Below are 17,885 nucleotides of genomic sequence, written 5' to 3' on the forward strand. Positions count from 1 at the left end.
GGTGAAGGTGAGGGCCCCCGCCTTCCAGGGGAAAAGGGGAAGGGGCCAGCAGGTCCCTAGCGGTGGAGAAGCCCCTCTGCCGGTTCACAGCGGACACGGGCCGGGCAGCACGGGGGTCCTGGGGTAGTGTCCCCACCCCAGAGTGAAGCCAGAGGTGGTGCTGAGCCAAGGCCACGCCTGCCTCGTGGCCACACTCCGGCCCAGCCCCCCAGCCGCTGACCCGGGGCCCCGTGTGCACACCCGTACAGGGTGTCCGGTGCCCCCGTGGCACCGGTGTGGCTCCAGCACCCGGCCGCCCTCTGCTGCCGTCCTCAGCCCGCCTCTCCTTCCCGCAGTAATGAACGGCACCCACTCGCCGACGGCCGTCAACGGTGCACCGTCCACACCCAGTGGCTTCAGCGATGGCCCGGCCACCTCGTCCACCGCCTCCCTGTCCACGCAGCACCTGCCCCCGGCCTGCGGGGCACGGCAGCTCAGCAAGCTGAAACGCTTCCTCACCACCCTGCAGCAGTTTGGCAGTGACCTCTCCCCGGAGATCGGGGAGCGCGTGCGCACGCTGGTGCTGGGGCTCGTGGTGAGTCGGGGGTGGGGGTGGCGAGGGCGCGGCAGAGGGGTGCGGGCCCACCCCCCCGGGCCGGCCACGGGGCTCAGGCCGACGTGAGGTTGTCCCCTCCCTCAGAACTCCACGCTGACCATCGAAGAGTTCCATTCCAAGCTCCAAGAGGCCACCAACTTCCCTCTGCGTCCGTTCGTCATCCCCTTTCTAAAGGTGAGCACAGACCGGTCCCTGGGCCCGCCACGGAGTCCCAGATCTGTTCCCTGCCCCCTTCTGATAGGGCACCACCCTCTGCCCACACGGGACCCTGGCGGGTACCCCACGGGAACCGCGCGGACCGGTTAAGGCCGCAAACCAGCTGCCGGGTCGGAGGAACGGCTGCCAGAGCAGCCCCGCGTCGCGTCACGTGCACTCATCCGCTCGGCAGCTCTGTTTTGAGCACCTCCGAGGTGCCGCGTGCTGCGTGAGGCTTGGGGACACGGTGGTGAGCAAAGCAGGCAGAGTCCTGGAACCGGTGTGCTGGCGTGAAGAAAGTCCAGCAGCCGACGCTGGTACAGATCTGTGGAGGGGGGACAGTTCTGGTGCAGGCTGAGGGGGACGAGGTGGGGAAGCCGTGGGTGAGCAGGGCGCAGACCCTCGTGAGCATCAGGGAGCAGGCCGTGGCTGGAACAGAGTGAGGGAGAGGGACCGGGCACAGATGGAGGCGTGGGGGGTGGCAAGGATGAATGGGTGTCAGATAAACAAGGGTCCTGTGGTCGGTCTCAGGAGCTAAACGGTGGACCGGGGAAGAGATGGTGTTGGGCCAGAAACGTTGCTTGTGAGCAGGGCAGGTTCCTGGGCCCCGGCCCGGAGCCCCTGAATCAGAACCTGCATCTTGACAAGGTGCTGGGTGAGGCACGTGCACGCAGAAACGGGACACGCCTAGTTCTAAACCCCACTGGGCCAGCTGCTCCGTTGCCGTACTTCTCAGGGCCTTTACTCCACGGTGAGGATCACACACCCCCCAGAGAGAGCAAAGGTGAAACGCTTCCCAGATGGGTTTGACCATGCGGCCCGTTACCCCATGCACCTCCGGTGATCAGGGTGCCACAGAGCTCACTTCGGGAGGTGCCGTTTCCCCAGGCCTGCCGTGGCCCCTCCAGCCGGGGGCCCTGCTCAGCTGTGTGGCCGGGCCCTGGTTTGGGGCTGCCTTCCAGAGGGTGTCGAGGACAGACTAGACCAGGTGCTCCTGGATTTGAGCCCTGACCTAAGCCGCTGTGGGCCTGGGCCAAGCTTAAGGGGCCCGCCCCCGCGCCGACTCAGCTTCTGCTACGCTGGAGATCATCCCCGGGCCACTGGGAAGGGTGCACGAAGTGACGTGCGTGAAGAGCGTGGCACGTGCTCGCTCCGCGTCAGGCGTCATATCGGAGGATTTCAAACGCTCTGCAGACGGGGCGTGCTTTGCACAGCTGTTCCACGGCCGGCCCTGCGGACCCCACGGCCGCCCCGTGAGGTGGGTGGCTCCTGGGGAATGGCCGCCGTCCCAGTGAACGGCTTCCCGTCGGAAGAGAGGGGGGACGGGCCGGAATCTGGATCCGTCAGGCTCCAAACCCCTGGCCTTTGCAGGGCCCGCCCTGGGCTGGCACCTCATTCCCCGCAGTCCCTGGTCAAGGGGACCCTTGGTCTGGCCCCACATCCGTCACCTCCTCCTTCCTGCCCTCCCGCCCACACCCTGCTGTGCTCACACCCTGAGCTGGGACAGCAGCAGAGCCCGTTAGGCCCATCTGGCAGTCATTCGCAATTCACCGGGAGCCCTGCCCCCGCCTCCCTGCCTCCTCCCACTTACTGCTGACTCCAGGCTCCCCATCTTTGGGGACACAGTGCGCCTGCTTCTCCCGTCAGATCAAATATTTACAGCAGATGTCCCTGCCCGCTCAGCTGTCCTTGTTTATTGGAGGAGCGGGGCAGGGAAACATCCGGTGTCCCCTGCTCCCGCCCCAGTGGGCTGCAAACCCCTGCCGGCTGCACCTCCCTCCCCCTGCGTCCTGGGGACACGCCCAGGCCTCGCCCTGCACGCAGGATCTCCCCTCTGCCCACAGTGGTCCCAGCGGGCTCCTGGGGCCTTCGTGCCTAGATGGCTCTCGCGGTCATCGGGGCCAGCTGGGCCGTGGGGGCTGCCAGCCACGCTCCGTGCCTGTGACCCCACCCGGGGGCGCTGGGCCAACAGACTGTTGGACAAGGACACACAGTCCGTCCGCCTAACATGGAGCATCTGGGTGCAGCCAGCTCTGTGTGCAGGGCTCCGTGACCAGGTGCCGGCCGGAGCCTGGCCCTGAGGCCCTGCCTGGGGAGCAGCCCCCACCCCGCTCATCCCAGGAGCCCCGGCCACGTGAGATCACAACGCTGCCGGGGAGCGTGGCGGGATGCCCCCTGCCCCGCCGCTGTGCCAGCTTGGTCTCCTGTCTGTGGCCTGGGCCGGCGGGGGGCTGGCACCTTCGCGGGGATTCACGGCCCGCCTTACAGGGGCCCTCGGAACCGCGGCCCGCAGGAGAGGCAGGTGGTGTGACCCGCTCTGGGTTTGGGTGCTCAGCCTCTCCCACGTTGCCAGCGGCGTGGTGACCCCTCACGGGGGCAGGAATGTGCGAGTCGATTCATATGAAGCTCACAGGAGCCGTCACCCCCAGGGCAGGAGGAGCGGGAGCCTGCACAGGCAGGAAGTTAAATGACCTGCCCAGAGTCACCCAACAGAGCCCGTGTGGGCTGGCCGCCGGGCCCACAGCGCGTGGGCTGTGTGGACATCAGATGACGGGTTTGGCAAAGCAGGGGACGAACCCTAACCCTTCGTTACTGGGGAGTCATCGGCTCAGCGGACCCCCGGCCACACGGATTTCCCTTTGGCCTGGGTTCCCATCTGTGGACAAGGTAGTTCAGGGTCCGTGTCCACAGGGCTTCTGTGACCAGGTCTGCCCGGGTCTTGGCGTAGAGGCCTCCCCTTGCACCCCGGGCCCTGGGAACGGAATGGGGACTCCTCCCCCAGCGTCTCTGAGACCAGGGGCTCCACAGCCTGCACCGGTTGCTTCTGGCCTGGGGTTCCCCTCCCCCCACCCCCACCAAGGACCCAAGACCCCGGAACCCTCTGCTCAGCCCGACACCGTGTGTGGCTACACGGCGGGGCTCTGCAGAGGTGAGGGTTGCTGCCCCACCCTGCCGGCCCTCCGCCCGCAACCCCAGGCTCCCAGCTGGCCCTGGCCAGCCAGGAGTCCAGATGTTTCCACTGCCCTCACAGCGAGCAGCCGGTGCCCATGCGGTCCCCACCCTGCTGAGCCAGCCAAGGGGAGGCCAGTCGGGTGGCGGGGGGGGGGGGGGGGTGTTGCTGGCAAGGGAGGGGAGGATGTTTGGCGTCTTCAGACCTCCCGGGACCTCCTTTCCCAGCTCACGCTCCTAACGTGTTCGACAGATGGCGGGCTGGCCCCTGTTCAGCTATCCAAATAGAAAAACAGGCCCAGCAGCCGGCTGCTTGATCGGGTCCGGGCCGATGCGCTGACGGGGCCGGGGAGGCAGAGGCAGGAGAAAGTCGGGGAGTTGGATCTATTTACAAATACTTGGAACTTCTGGCTCTCCCAAGCAGCCTGCCGCTGGGCCCCCGTCCAGCCCCACCCGCCGCCCCCGCCCCCCACAGCCCTGTGGGGAAGGGGCCGCCTGCGCCCAGCACACGCGTGGGGGTGGTGGGGGCGTGGGGCCCCGTGGGGCCCCACCCTGGACTGTCGTTCTCCTGTGCCCTATTGTCCTTCCCCGTAAACGTGGCACCGCGTTGTCGTGTCTGTCCACCCGTGGTTGGCAGGACCATAGGAGGGGACACCTGTGACTGCTCGTGTGCATGGCCTGGTTCCACACTGCTCGAGGCGGGGCCGGGAGCCCACAGGAGCGGGGAGAGCAGGGGCCCCTGCCTTTATTTATTTATTTTTGTTTCATTTTTTTTAAGTTTATTTATTTTTGAAACAGAGAGAGACAGAGCATGAACGGGGGTGGGTCAGAGAAAGAGGGAGACGCAGAATCGGAAGCAGGCTCCAGGCTCCGAGCCGTCAGCCCAGAGCCCGACGCGGGGCTCGAACCCACGGGCCGCGAGATCATGACCTGAGCTGAAGTCGGTCGCTTCACCGACTGCGCCACCCAGGCGCCCCTAGGGGCCCCTGCCTTTAGAGTGAGCTGTGGGGGCTGCTCTCTTCCTCTCTCAGCCTCGGCTTTCCCTCCGCGCCGTGGGTAATTGGGTGCCTGCTTCCACAGGAGAAGGCAAGGAATCCTGGTTAGGAGCCCCTCCTTGCCCTCTGCAGATGCCGCTGGGGGAGGAAGCTTGGGGAAGGGGAGAAAACCCAGCCCGGGGGTCCAGGGTCTGGGCTTGGGGTGCCACCGCACCTCAGATCACTGTGTGCTTTGGGGCACAGTCCCACCCACGTTCCCAGACAGCAGTGGAGGAACACAAGGCTCAGAGAGGTCTTGCAACTCGCCCGAGGGCACCAGGCGCGGCTGGCCGTCGGCCTCCCCGCCTCGCACGGGAGCACACTGCCGCCTCGGCCTCGGTCAGCAGCGAGTGCGGCCGCCTCTCCCCCTGCAGGCTAACCTTCCCCTGCTGCAGAGGGAGCTCCTGCACTGTGCCCGCCTGGCCAAGCAGACCCCTGCCCAGTACCTGGCCCAGCATGAGCAGCTCCTGCTGGACGCCAACGCCTCCTCCCCCATCGACTCCTCGGAGCTCCTTCTGGAGGTCAACGAGAACGGCAAGAGAAGGACGCCTGACCGGTACATGCGGGGGGGAGGGAGGTCGGGGTCAGGGGAGCTGCCTCTCCAGAGCTGCCTCTGGTCCCCCAGCTCAGCGGGCACCCAGCAGCAGGGCCGACCGAACACGGGCTGACACTGCTGTGTTCCGTGGCCTGTGGCTAGTGGCTGAGACCGCTGAGCCTCACCTGCCAGGCCACCGCACAGGGCTGGGGCGAGGCATCCCGAGGACTCAGATGGCCCCCTGGGAGGACCGGGGAGGGGGCAGGAGGCAGTTCGTGTGGCACAAATTGCCTGGCTCCTCCTTTCGGGCCGGATGTGGAGCCGAGTGTCCCCAGGACTGGTCCTCGGTGCCAGTCACAGACCTGCCGGAGCGTGCCTGTCCACGTCCTTGCTCCCCAACACGGGCGCGGGTTCTTGACCCCTGGCCCCAGGAGGCCACCCACCAGCGGAGGTGGGGTGGGGGGGGGCGGGGGGAGTGGAGTTTGAAACAAGACCCAGAGGAGGGACAGCAGGGGCAGGGGCTGGGCAAGGCTCTCTCTGTGCCCACGCCTGTCTCCCTCTCACCCCTCTGGCCTGGGCTGTTGTCCACGGCTCATGGTCCGTGACCCCCCGCCCCCGCCCGCTCTTCCGGTCAGGACCAAAGAGAATGGGTCAGACCGTGACCCGCTGCACCCCGACCATGTCAGCAAACGGCCGTGCACCCTGAGCCCCGCCCAGCGCTACAGCCCCAGCCACGGGCCGCCCCAGCCCACGCCGCCGCCGCCGCACTACCGTCTGGAGGACATGGCCATGGCCCACCACTTCCGTGACCCCTACCGGCATCACGAGCCCCGGGAGCTGCGGGAGCGCCATCGGCAGCTTGGTGAGCAGTGCTGGGGGGCACACGTGTGTGCTTCCACACTCGCGCCTGCGTGTGGCTGGGGGAGCAGAGGGCTGTGATGTGCGCGGCAGCGTGGGGGAGGCTCGCTGACATCCTGACCTTGTCTGTCCAGGAAGGATGCTGAGGAAACGGGTGTGGAGAAAAGATTTGATGGTGTGGGGGCCCTGGGGCCCAGAGGGAAACCCCACCCTGGCTGGGCTGTGACCCTTACGGAGGGCCATCCTTCCCTGACCTCTGTCACGGGGTCTGACGTCCCCCACCCTCAGGGCCGTGGCGGGGGGGGGGGCCTCTGTCGCCCAGAGGAGGCGCAGGTACAGAGCCAGGGGGCACGCGAGCTCTCGGGGTGCAGCGGGGCCCGGCGCGGCCAGCCGGGAAGAGACCACTGTGAGGTAGGGTGGGCACGTGGGGAGTCTCCCAAGTCACGGGCACTGTGGCTCCGGCCTCCGGGGCACCCCAGGGAAAGCACAAAGACTCATGAGCCCTCGTTGAGCACCACCGACCGCACACACCCCACCCTGCCGTCCGAGCAGGGTGACGACGAGCCTGACGACACCAAGTGTGAGTGCCCCGTCACGGTGGGTGAGCTGTGCCTGGAGGAAGGAGATGTGGGAGCCGGGCTGCCAGGGGACAGAGGGATCGGACCTCCACCGGGTCCCCGCTGTGCATCCCCGCTGGGTCCTGTGTCCTCTGCCTCAGTCCCTTCCTCTGTCAGCTGATCCAGTGGGAGTCCGCACTGCAGGGTCGGAGGGACTCGCCACAGGGCCTGGCACGGTGAGGCCTGGGAGTGAGGCCAGTCCTGCAACCTGTGCCTGCGTCGTATTCTTCATCCGTTACAGGAGGCAGCACACCCTGCTGCTTGTGTGTGTGACGCATCCACAGGCCCGGAGCACAGATGAGGAGGCCCAGAGAGCATAATTCACGTGCCCAGAGCCTTCTAGCCGCGCCTGTCTGATCTTCTGACCCTCCTCTGTGCTGGGGACTCAGATGAATGGGACCGGCCCACAGCCAAGGGGCTCCCGGTGGGGGCGGGGGGTGGGGGGGCGGGTAGGAGGCTGGAAACAGCCACTCCTGAGAGCCCCAGGGCACCCGTGGGGGCCCAGAGGCAGGGTCAGCAGAGGCCTTGCCCTGTACAAGGCCGTCTCCCCGCCCCCACCCCGCGGAAGCGTCCAGGGCCTGGGCCCAGGCAGCAGGTGACAGCGTCTGGCTCCCTGCGGCCGGGTCGGGCAGGTGCTAATTCCCACCCGCTTCTGCTAATGCAAAAATAAACGCCAGCTGTCAGGCAGATCTCAGCCACTATTTTGGTTGGGGCGTTGGCGCAGGCCCCGGGGTCCGCGGGTGGCGGGGCAGGGTGGCCGACGGTGGCCGTGGCCTCTGCCTCTCACTCCTCCTGCAGCGCGAGGTGGCCCGGCATGTCTGGGGGGCTAGGAGACCGCCAGGGCCTGGGAAAGGCTTAAATAGAGAGACCTCAGCCCAGGAAGCCCTGGTCAGCCCCGGGCCACCCAGCATAGGCTTGAGGCACCACCAGCGTGGGGCTGAGAGCATTTGATGTGTCAAAAAAATCACGTGAGGACGATCAGACACTGTTGCCTTGGCGTGAACTTCTCAGTTCCGAGTTGTTTTCTTTGTCATCACCGGGCTTGGCGGGGAGGGCACCCCATTGTTTCAGTCTCTGGAGCTGTACTAGCCAGCAGCTGAGGGCACTGTTATGGCTTGGGCTGACCTTGGGTGACCTTGAGCAAACACATCTCCTGAGCAGCCTCGGTGTTCTCATCTGTAGGATGGGAATGACCACAGAACTCCCCCTGGAGGCCGACAAGGGGTGAAGCGCTTGGCACAGAGCCCTGCTGGGTACCTGGGGCCCTCCCCTCCTGGGCACTTCCTGAAAGCCTTCTCACGGCCCCAGGAGGCAGGCAGGGCAGGGAAACTGAGGCACAGAGTGGTGAGGGGAGGGGCCTGGGGTCCCCTGGGGAACGAGTGTTGGGGCTTCTGGTTTCCCAGACCCCACTGCCTCCCAGGGGACCACACTTGGACCCAGCCGCTGAACCAGAGCAAGCCTCTTGCCCAGCTGGAGCTCGGCCCAGGAGACACAGCAGCCCTGCCCTGGGGACTGACACAGCCAGCTGGGGGGACTAAGAATAAACAAGGAAGCCACCAGGATTGTTTGACAAGCGGATATGCGTGGGGCTGAATGAATTCTGAAGGGCTCAGGGTTGCTGAGGAGAGGGCCTGGGACCTGGGCTTCGAGGGATGTATAGAAGTCCAGCTGGCTGAGAGGAACGGGTACAGCATGAGCTGTGAGCCACTAGTGAGCCCCTGGGGGCTTCTGAGAAGTGGCAAGGCCATCGAAGTGAAGCCTGGGGCAGCTACCATGGGCAGCAGGGGCAGGAAAACCGAAGGATGCTGGATTTGGATGCAGGGAGGTGGGGGAGGGGTGGCCAGGCCTAGACTGAGGGATAGGAACCCGTCTCTTCCTCCCAAGCATTGACTAGAGGCCAGACCTGTTCTTGACCTCCCCGTAAAGGCAGTGGACAGAGGGTCAGTGCCCAGGGCCCCCTTCCTCCCCCTCTCCACTTTCCTGAGGTGGGCAAAGCCCATGCACTGGGCCTGGGGAGCACGACGCATGACCTAGCGGGCCCAGGGCAGTGCCTCGGATGAGTGGCGTGGCCTGGGGAGCAAGGAGCTGTACCTGGTGGGCACAGGTTGGGGCCTGGAGGACAGGGGAGGGGCATGGGGTGGAGCCGGGGGGGAGGGTACAAGCAAGCTAGGGCACAGGGTGGAGCCTGGAGGACATGGGCGGGGCCTGGGGCACAGGGCGGAGCCTGGAGGACTTGGGCAGGGCTTGGGGCACAGGGAGGAGCCTGGGGGACGTGGACGGAGCCAGGGGGCATGGGAGGGGCCTGGGGCACAGGGCGGAGCCTGGGGCACAGGGCGGAGCCTGAGGGATGGAGAGAAGGCCTGGGGCCTGGGACAAGGAGCAGGGCCTGAGTGTCCACACCACCCTACAGCGGTACACGGGTCCCGGCAGGAGGAAGTGATCGACCACCGCCTCACGGAGCGGGAGTGGGCAGAGGAGTGGAAGCACCTGAACAACGTGAGTGTCCAGGCCCGAGGCCACGGTACCACCCTTACTCCTGGGGTTCCGCCCAGCCCGCGGGACTCCGGTGCTGCGGGGGGTGGGGGGTGGCAGGCTCAGTGCCTGCTTGGCTTTGGCCTGCGCCTGCCTGCCTCAGCCCGCCCTCCGCTCTGGGCAGCCCCTCAGAACCATCCCTTCTCTGCCCCTGCAGAGCAGCTCTGTCTCTGGGAGAGAGGGGCTTTGGCCTGGCGTTGGGACCCCTTCAACATCATTCTCGGGGTCATCTCTCCCCTGCTGCCTTCGTGGGGAGGGAGCCCAGGCAGGTGTGGTCCCCAGGGCAGAGCACAGCCCTGACGGTTGAAAGGAGAGCCCCCAGCCCCTGTGTTGGAACAGACCTCCCCGAGAGCCTGGTCTTCCCTCCCACCCCCCGTGCTTGGTGCCTTTCCAGGCAGTGGAGGCAGATTTTCGCACTGTTGCCGGGAGCTCGCTGTGGCCAGCCCTCGCGGACAGTGGGCTGGCCCAGGCCCGGGGTGCGAAAGGTCCCTGGCCGTCGCCCACCCTGAGCGGCCACACCCAGCCTGCGTGCTCACGGCCACCGCCCGCCCGCAGCTGCTGAACTGCATCATGGACATGGCTGAGAAGACTCGACGGTCGCTCACCGTGCTGCGTCAGTGCCAAGAGGCCGACCGCGAGGAGATCAACCACTGGATCCGGCGCTACAGTGACACCGAGGACGCCAAGAAGGGCCCCGTGCCTGCCGCTGCCCGGCCCCTCAACAGTTCCGTGGGTGCAGAGGGGTCTCAGCTAGGTGCGTGCTGAGCGGGTGTCAGGGGGACCGGGGGGTGCACTGCAGGGGCGCCGAAGACCAAGGCCAGCACCCCCATTCTGGCAGTCGCTGCAGTAAAGTACAGCCCAGGAGTTTCCCTGCAAAAGGACGTGCTTTTTGTGCTCTGCATAAAGATGCTGCCTGACTCGCGGGAAGCCTAGACTCAGGGTGCCAGCAGCCAGGGGCCCCCAAGGGTCTCCAGTCGCTCTGTGGATGATGACCACGGAAACCAAGACAGATCCAAGAAGGCCCAGGTCCACCTGGACCCAAGCTGCTTCAGCTCAGAGCACCTCCATCCCGGCATAGCCCTGCCCCACACCAGCAACTGATACAGGGTTTCCGGCCACGGGCACCTTGGGGACCCCCCCCCAAGGACACACACCAGGCCCCCCTTACCCAGCTGGGCGTGGCCCCGTTCTGTGCGTGATGCTGGCACCCCCTGTGTTTCAGATGCCCACCGGGAGTTCATGCCCAGGACCCTCTCTGGCTACATGCCCGAGGAGATCTGGAGGAAGGCTGGTGAGTGGGGTCGGCCTGGGGAGTGGGGTCCGACCCTGCGGGAGGGGGTGGAGTGCATTTAGTATTCCGGGTAGGACACCTGTCCACCCTCCATCTGCAGGCGAGCGAGCAAGCCGCGTGGCAGAATAGCACGGGTCCCTGGGTTCTGCACGCACACATGTGCACACACAGACACACACACACACACACACGTGAGAGGTGCCGAGGGAGTGCCTGTGGCCATGGCGCTGAGCACATCGCCTCGTGGGGACAGACTTTGGGAGCCAGTGGCCAGCTTGAGAAAGAAGGGGGGAGCTCAGCGGAGGTGGTGGCAGTGGAGAGGAGCGCACGTCCCCCCCCATACGTTTTGATTAGTGGATGGATTCACCGTGAACTATCAGGATGAGGGAGAAAGTCTCAGGGTCTGGAACACAAGGCAAGTGGAGCGTCCCCACCCAGAACTGGAGGCTGAAGGGCCACAGACAGGCAGCAGCTGCCCGGAGCAAGGCAGGGCAGGGCACAGGCCTGGACGGGAGGGTGGGGTCCTCACTTCCCTCGGCCTGTCCCCTCTGCCTCCGTCTGGTGACCCGGGGGCCGGCAGCTCACCACAACGAGTGTGCACAGGGGAGCCCCGCTAATCCCACCCCACCCTCCCCGCACTGCTGCAAGAAGAGCACTGCCGGTAAACTGAGGCAGGCGTGAGAGGCAGGCAGGCGTGAGAGGCACTGCCAGGTAAACTGAGGCAGGCGTGAGCAGCTGTGAGTGGTTCCCAGGGTTGGGGAGCACAGTGTAATCCAAACAGGTGCTCTGGCTCAGCTCTGAACAGCAGGCTTCTCTGCGGACGTGAGCAGGCCGCAGGCAGCGAGTGGGGGTGGTGACAGAGGGCTTTGGGAGTGACAACGATGCAGAGGCCTGGACGGGGTACCCCCCCAGACTGCTTCTAGATGGGCCACAGGGGAAGCCGACTGTTGGTGGGGCAGGGGTACAGCTGTGGTTCTCAAAGTGGGTGCCGAGACCCGGCATCAGCATCGCTGGGAACCCGTTAGGAACACAGCTTCTCGGGCCTTCCCCAAGCCCGTTGAATCCAGGTCACGGGTGGGCTCGGCCCCTGCCCTCCAGGGCGGTACCACGGCACCCTGAAGTTTGGAACAACGGGATAGATTCAGGCCCGGGAGATGCCCCCACGACCACTCCTGCGCTCGCCTGCCCCGTCGCTGGGGCACAGGCCCCGCCCACAGCGCCAGGCCTCGGGGAGCAGTTGGGCCGGGCCACGTGACCACGGCCCGCACCTCCTTTGCAGAAGAGGCTGTGAATGAGGTGAAGCGGCAGGCGATGTCGGAGCTACAAAAGGCGGTGTCGGACGCGGAGCGAAAGGCCCACGAGCTCATCAGCACAGAGCGCGCCAAGATGGAGAGGGCCCTGGCAGAGGCCCGGCGGCAGGCCTCAGAAGACGCCCTGACTGTCATCAACCAGCAGGAGGACTCCAGCGAGGTAGGGCCACCCAGCCTCCAGGTTCCAGACCCTGAAGCCCCACTCCGTCGCCTCCCAGCCTCAGGACCTTGGGCGGCCGGTGAGGCGGGTCCCCCGGGCAGATGTGGACGCTGAGGGCTCCAGAGGGTAGGTGGCTGGCTCTAGGCTGCGCCCTAGGAAGTCACAGGCCGTTCAACCTGGGACTCAAACCTCGGCCAGGAGACGCTGAAGCCCGCGCTCGCAGTAACCTGTGAAAGCGGCAGCCGCGAGGGGCGTGGAGACCCCACGTGGCATTTACAGGACATCCTCAGCTACAGCCCGCGCAGCGGGGACGTGAGAGGCCTCGTCATGCTGGTGCCCCGGCATCCGGAGGCTGGCCGGGGTCAGGCAGGTGCAGGGAGGCCCTTTCCTCCTGGTCCAAAAAGGATTCGATGTCAGGGAAGCTAGGGAAGGGGGGGGAAGCGTGGCCAGGAGGGAGTTCTAGAACTGTCCTTTGGGACAGGACACGTCTCAAAAACACCATGGTACGTGTGTGCTTGGGCCAGCCTGGAGGGTCGGCCCCCGTGTCTGCTCCGGCTGCTCCAGCAGACAGCCTGAGCTCCGGAGAAGCAGGCAGGTCAGAACGGGCAGACCTCCCGGGGGCAGGTGCCAGGGAAGACGCCACGCCGTAGCAGTGATGTGGGACAGAGTCCTGGAGGAGGTGAGCCAGGCAGGCAGGGATCTGGGGGAAAATTGCCACCCCGAGGAGGGAGCAGCAAAGACAGAGGCCGGGGGCACGCCTGGCAGAGTGAGGACCACAAGGAGGCCGACGTGGCCGAGCGGAGAGCGCCAAGAGGCTTCGGCGGCTAGCTAGACACTGGGCCTTTGTCCTGGGCGGGTGGTTGAGGTTACCGCTCGTCCACAGAAAGGGAGCAGAGGCCCAGTGGCCCGGGCAGGTGTGCGCAAGGCAGGCCTGGCCGTGCACCCCACGTTGGAGCCTGGCAGTCTTTGGCCAGAGCTGCCGCGTTCTGTGGTCAGAGCCCAGGTGAGCCCAGGAGGGCTTCCTGGAAGAGAGGAGCGGGGGGGTGCTGTGGCTGCCTTCCCTCGCGAGGACCCCATGGTCCCGCAAACTCAGCATAACCCTGTCTGGAGTGGGCGGAGCTGTGTGCCTCCGTGGTGGGAGCCCACCCCCCAGGAGGGCCCAGCCAAGTGGCCATGTCCACTGGGGGCCGCCCACAGGCTGTGGTGAGGTCGGGCTTTTCTCTTGTCACCCCATGATACGTGGCCGGGTCCCCACAATGGCATGGCCGCGTCCCCGTGACCCCGTGGCCAGGTCTCCATGATGCCGTGGCCACGTCCCCATGACTCCATGGCCGCATCCCCATGACCCTGTGGCCAGGTCTCCATGACTCCGTGGCCGCATCCCCATGACCCCGTGGCCAGGTCTCCATGATGCCGTGGCCACATCCCTGTGACCCCGTGGCCAGGTCTCCATGATACCGTGGCCACGTCCCCATGACTCCATGGCCGCATCCCCGTGACCCTGTGGCCAGGTCTCCATGAGTCCGTGGCCGCATCCCCGTGACCCCGTGGCCAGGTCTCCATGATGCCGTGGCCACGTCCCTGTGACCCCGTGGCCAGGTCTCCATGATGCCGTGGCCACGTCCCCATGACTCCGTGGCCGCATTCCTGTGACCCTGTGGCCAGGTCTCCATGACTCCGTGGCCGCATCCCCATGACCCCGTGGCCAGGTCCCCATGACTCCATGGCCGCATCCCCGTGACCCTGTGGCCAGGTCTCCATGACTCCGTGGCCGCATCCCCGTGACCCCGTGGCCAGGTCTCCATGATGCCGTGGCCACGTCCCTGTGACCCCATGGCCAGGTCTCCATGATGCCGTGGCCACGTCCCCATGACTCCGTGGCCGCATCCCCGTGACCCCGTGGCCAGGTCTCCATGATGCCGTGGCCACGTCCCCATGACTCCGTGGCCGCATCCCTGTGACCCTGTGGCCAGGTCTCCATGACTCCGTGGCCGCATCCCCGTGACCCTGTGGCCAGGTCTCCATGATGCCGTGGCCAGGTCCCTGTGACCCCGTGGCCAGGTCTCCATGATGCCGTGGCCACGTCCCCATGACTCCATGGCCACATCCCCGTGACCCCGTGGCCAGGTCTCCATGATGCCGTGGCCACGTCCCCATGACTCCATGGCCGCATCCCCGTGACCCCGTGGCCAGGTCTCCATGATGCCGTGGCTACATCCCCGTGACTCCATGGCCGTGTCACCGTGACCCCGTGGCCGGGTCCCCATGACACGTGGCCGGGTCCCAGTGGGGCTGTTTGCAGTGTGTGCTTACCCCAGTCTGCGGCCGGCCAGGCCACTTTGGGGATTCGGCCCCAGGCACGCCCCGCGGCCCCCCCCTGACCGTGTCCCCCTCCTCCAGAGCTGCTGGAACTGCGGGCGCAAGGCCAGTGAGACCTGCAGCGGCTGCAACGCGGCGCGCTACTGCGGCTCCTTCTGCCAGCACAAGGACTGGGAGAAGCACCACCACGTGTGCGGCCAGAGCCTGCAGGGCCCCGTGGCCGCCGTGGCCGACCCGGGGCCTGGACAGCCCGACGCCACCGCCGGCCTGGGCCCCTGCCTGCCCACGGGCGCCGCCAGCCCCAGCGAGGCCAGCTCCGCGGGGCCCTCCCGCCCCGGCTCCCCCGGCCCGCCCGGACCCCTGGACGCCGCGCCCCGCTGACCCCCAGACCCCGCCGCCCGGCCCCCCACCCTCCCGCGGCCACCGCGCCCTCCGGCCCCGCCCGGCCACGGCCCCCCGGGTCCGCCGGCCGCCGCCCCCGACCCTGGGGCCCTGGGAGCCGGCCGGAGCCGCTGCTGCTACTGCTTCTCTCCAAAAGAAAACAGAACCGACAAAAACTGCATCAACGCAACTTCCTCAGCAACCTGGCGGCCCCCCGCCGCGACCTCGAGCGTCCTCAGAGACCTCCCGCCAAGCTTTAGACCGCAGGGCGGCCGGCGTGCCCATGCCAGCTCTGCCTGCCGCCCTCATGCCCTCCGTTCTTCTGTCTGACTTTCACACACTGTCTCTTTAATGAAGAAAGTCTAGTTGTTTGGTGGCTTATGTTTTCGGTGAAGAATTTTGGGGGGTTTTGTGGAACAGAACTACTCAGAAACGGACCCAGAAAATGGGGGTTTTGTCCCCTTCCCGGTTAAAACGGGAGACAGAAAATTGTCGTGTTATAGCTGGAGGTCTGAGCCGCCGCGACACGGAGGCCGCCCCGGGGGCGTGTGGCCAGCGCGGTGAAGACGGTAAGAAGAATTTCGATTTCCGACTCGAGAAACATGGTTTGCTTTCAGGTTATTTTTTTTTTTCTTTTAATGCCAAACTCTTTGGCTTTAAGTGGAAATCCAAAAAGGTTTTGAAAAACAGGGAGGGAAGCACACCTGTCAACTACCTTGCCAGCTAGCCAGCCAAGGACGCCGAACACACCTCTGCTCCAAAGGAAACCCAAAAAGCAAACACAAAACGTCAAGATCCAAAATGTTTTCGTCACTGCCAAAGTACCTTTCCCACGGTTTTACCCCACTCCTGGATTTGTTCATCTGTCGTCCCGTTCTCTCGCTCTGCCTCCGTGTTTGGGGTGCGGGCACTCGGGGTCTGGAGGGCGTCGCCCGGCAAGAAGCAACGTGTCTCTTTTCCACGACGGCAGGGCCTCGGCTGGGCACGCCGGCCCCGCGTGGACACGCGTGCGGGGGACGCCCCCGTCTGTCCTCACGCCCTCTGTGAATCTTCATCACGTTGCATGTTTCCCACTTGTGAGAAAGCGCTCACGTGTCCTTCCCACGAGGCCGTCCCCCCGCCCCGGCTCCCGGCCCTGCAGCCTCCGCACCTGCTCCCCTCTCTTCACACTGTCGCAGAAATAGGAGAAAAGCCACAGACAGGAACGGTCTGCCCTCACCGCGCCTGCCGGACTCTCGGTCAGCTGTATATAACCCCGCGTCCCCGTCCAGCTGCTCCTTGGGGAGGTGGTCTCTCGGACCCCCCGGCCCTGTCCCCTCCCCCCACTCAGCCGCCCCGATGATCTCAAGGAGGCAACGAAGGAGTGAGGCGAGCCTCACGTGTACTCCCCGGGAGGAAGAGAGCAGACGCGGCCACGATCTGGCCTGCGTCGCCGTGAGGAATTCCCGGGACTGGAGGGCAGTACGGGGCGTGAGCAGCTGCTCAAGTGGGGGTTCCTGGGCGCCCCGCCCAGAGGCAAGTCAGTGGTATAATGCGTTAATGTGAATGTACATAGTCCTCGCAGCGCTCCCAATGATGATGTTCATGGCGACGGTAATTAAAAAGGGATGTTTGCCAAATAAAAAAGAGAAACCACGGAAGCATGTGAGGTTTAGGAAGTAGATTCTCAAAGAAACCGGAACCGTGTTCCTGCGGGGAGCAGTGGGCTTGTTCGCTGTTGTTTTTTCAGAGTTGTAAGAATCCATCGTGCAGTCGCAGAGAAGGGGTTCCGCGCGGCTGCCTGGGACCGGGCGCCGCCCCGAGCCCCGCCTCACAGCAGAACCCAATTCTGAAAGTCGCGATAGACCCATCTCATCCTCCGGAAATTTCCCCAGGCTCCAGCCACGGGTCTGCGAACCTCTCAGAGGTTTGCTTTCGTGCGTTCCAGAAAAGCAAGGACCAGTTTGGGATTGGGGCTCTGGATGAGCCGGTGGAAGCCTGCCGTAGTGTTTCCAGGCCTCTGTCTCTCGCGCGCGGGTGTCGGACCTATTAAAATGGTGGTTTCGGCTGTGCCCCTCGGAGGACCGAGGTTGTGCTGGTGAGTGGCTGTGTCAGAGGCGCATCTGTCCCGGGTACGCGGGGGGTCTGGGTGGGCAGATCTAAGGCCCCGATGATGCATGTCCCTGACATCAGGACTGGGGTGAGGTATGGAGGAGCCACCCTGTTCCCCTTCCCCTCACGAGGTCGCCCTTTGGGGATCAGGAGACACATCAGAGAAAGTAGCATGTTGGCAGCCGGTGGTGTCCCAGCCACACCACAGTCTGAGGGTCTGAGACGGGACAGCCCCTCCCACCCTCTCTGCTCTGGGAGCTGGTGTTCCTGTGGGTCACTGTGCTCAGGCCGCGTTCAGCCAAAGACCTCGCCGCGGAACCAAACACGGATGGCTGGCTTTGGGGAGGAGGAGGGCAGGCAGGGTTTCTGCATTGGGGGTCGGACTGGGACCAGGGCACGGCTGTGCCCCTGCCTCTCTTATGCCAAGAGGGGACCCGCACACAAGCAGGTGTAGCCTCCTGCTCTCTGCTCAGCGGCTGTCCTGCCCTGCTGCTTCCCGAGCTTATAAACCATGGGCCCGCAGCGCAGCGTGCGAGGGGCTCCTTCCCGCCAGCCACCGCCAGGGTTAGACACGACACGCGGGTGACCCAGAAGCTCAGGGAGATGCCGCTTGTCATACAGCCTCCTTCCACCCAAATCAAACCAAAACGGCACCTCTGCTGTTCTGAGACCAAAGCTGCCACAGGAAGGCGGACTGAGGCGGGTAGGCAAGGTGGCAGCCAGGACTCCAGGCCATAGCGCCGAGCCACGTACGATAGACGGATGGGGGGGAGGGGACAACAGAGCGGATGCTGGCACCCTAGACCCTCTCTGCCACCCCCCAGCGTGACCCCCCGACCTTTCCCACCCCCTCCTCCGTCTCCTTGTTTCCCATCCTAGGACATGTCACCGTCCCCAGGTGATGTCTGGGGGGTGACAGTGCCTCCTATCCCACGTGTAAGCGGGTGGGCACCCCCTCCCCCAGGCTCCATCTGAATAGAGGGTCTCCATCCCCACAGCTCACCAGGACCGAAGGGAA

The 17,885-nt window shown here is 65.6% G+C and overlaps 2 protein-coding genes across 9 annotated transcripts in view; both read left to right on the forward strand.

The window, feature by feature from the left end:
* Positions 1 to 15,879, forward strand: part of CBFA2T3 (CBFA2/RUNX1 partner transcriptional co-repressor 3) — an 82,525-nt gene extending 66,646 nt beyond the window's left edge. For all 8 annotated transcript variants that reach the window (XM_027076420.2, XM_027076421.2, XM_027076424.2 and 5 more), the window contains 9 exons: positions 336 to 574; positions 680 to 769; positions 5,148 to 5,329; positions 5,944 to 6,170; positions 9,194 to 9,279; positions 9,871 to 10,069; positions 10,538 to 10,606; positions 11,886 to 12,076; positions 14,477 to 15,879. In XM_027076420.2, the coding sequence (XP_026932221.1) occupies positions 336 to 574; positions 680 to 769; positions 5,148 to 5,329; positions 5,944 to 6,170; positions 9,194 to 9,279; positions 9,871 to 10,069; positions 10,538 to 10,606; positions 11,886 to 12,076; positions 14,477 to 14,776 (1,583 nt within the window). In that variant the 3' untranslated portion in view covers positions 14,777 to 15,879. The remainder of the gene's footprint in view (positions 1 to 335; positions 575 to 679; positions 770 to 5,147; positions 5,330 to 5,943; positions 6,171 to 9,193; positions 9,280 to 9,870; positions 10,070 to 10,537; positions 10,607 to 11,885; positions 12,077 to 14,476) is intronic.
* The window catches only part of APRT (adenine phosphoribosyltransferase), a 50,626-nt gene continuing 42,507 nt past the window's right edge, over positions 9,767 to 17,885 (forward strand). Inside the window, exon 1 of the mRNA XM_027076419.2 lies at positions 9,767 to 9,770. The gene's annotated coding sequence lies outside the window, so the exon portion shown is untranslated. The remainder of the gene's footprint in view (positions 9,771 to 17,885) is intronic.

This window comes from Acinonyx jubatus, chromosome E2 (genome assembly GCF_027475565.1).
Source record: "Acinonyx jubatus isolate Ajub_Pintada_27869175 chromosome E2, VMU_Ajub_asm_v1.0, whole genome shotgun sequence".
Taxonomy (NCBI): Eukaryota; Metazoa; Chordata; class Mammalia; order Carnivora; family Felidae; genus Acinonyx; species Acinonyx jubatus.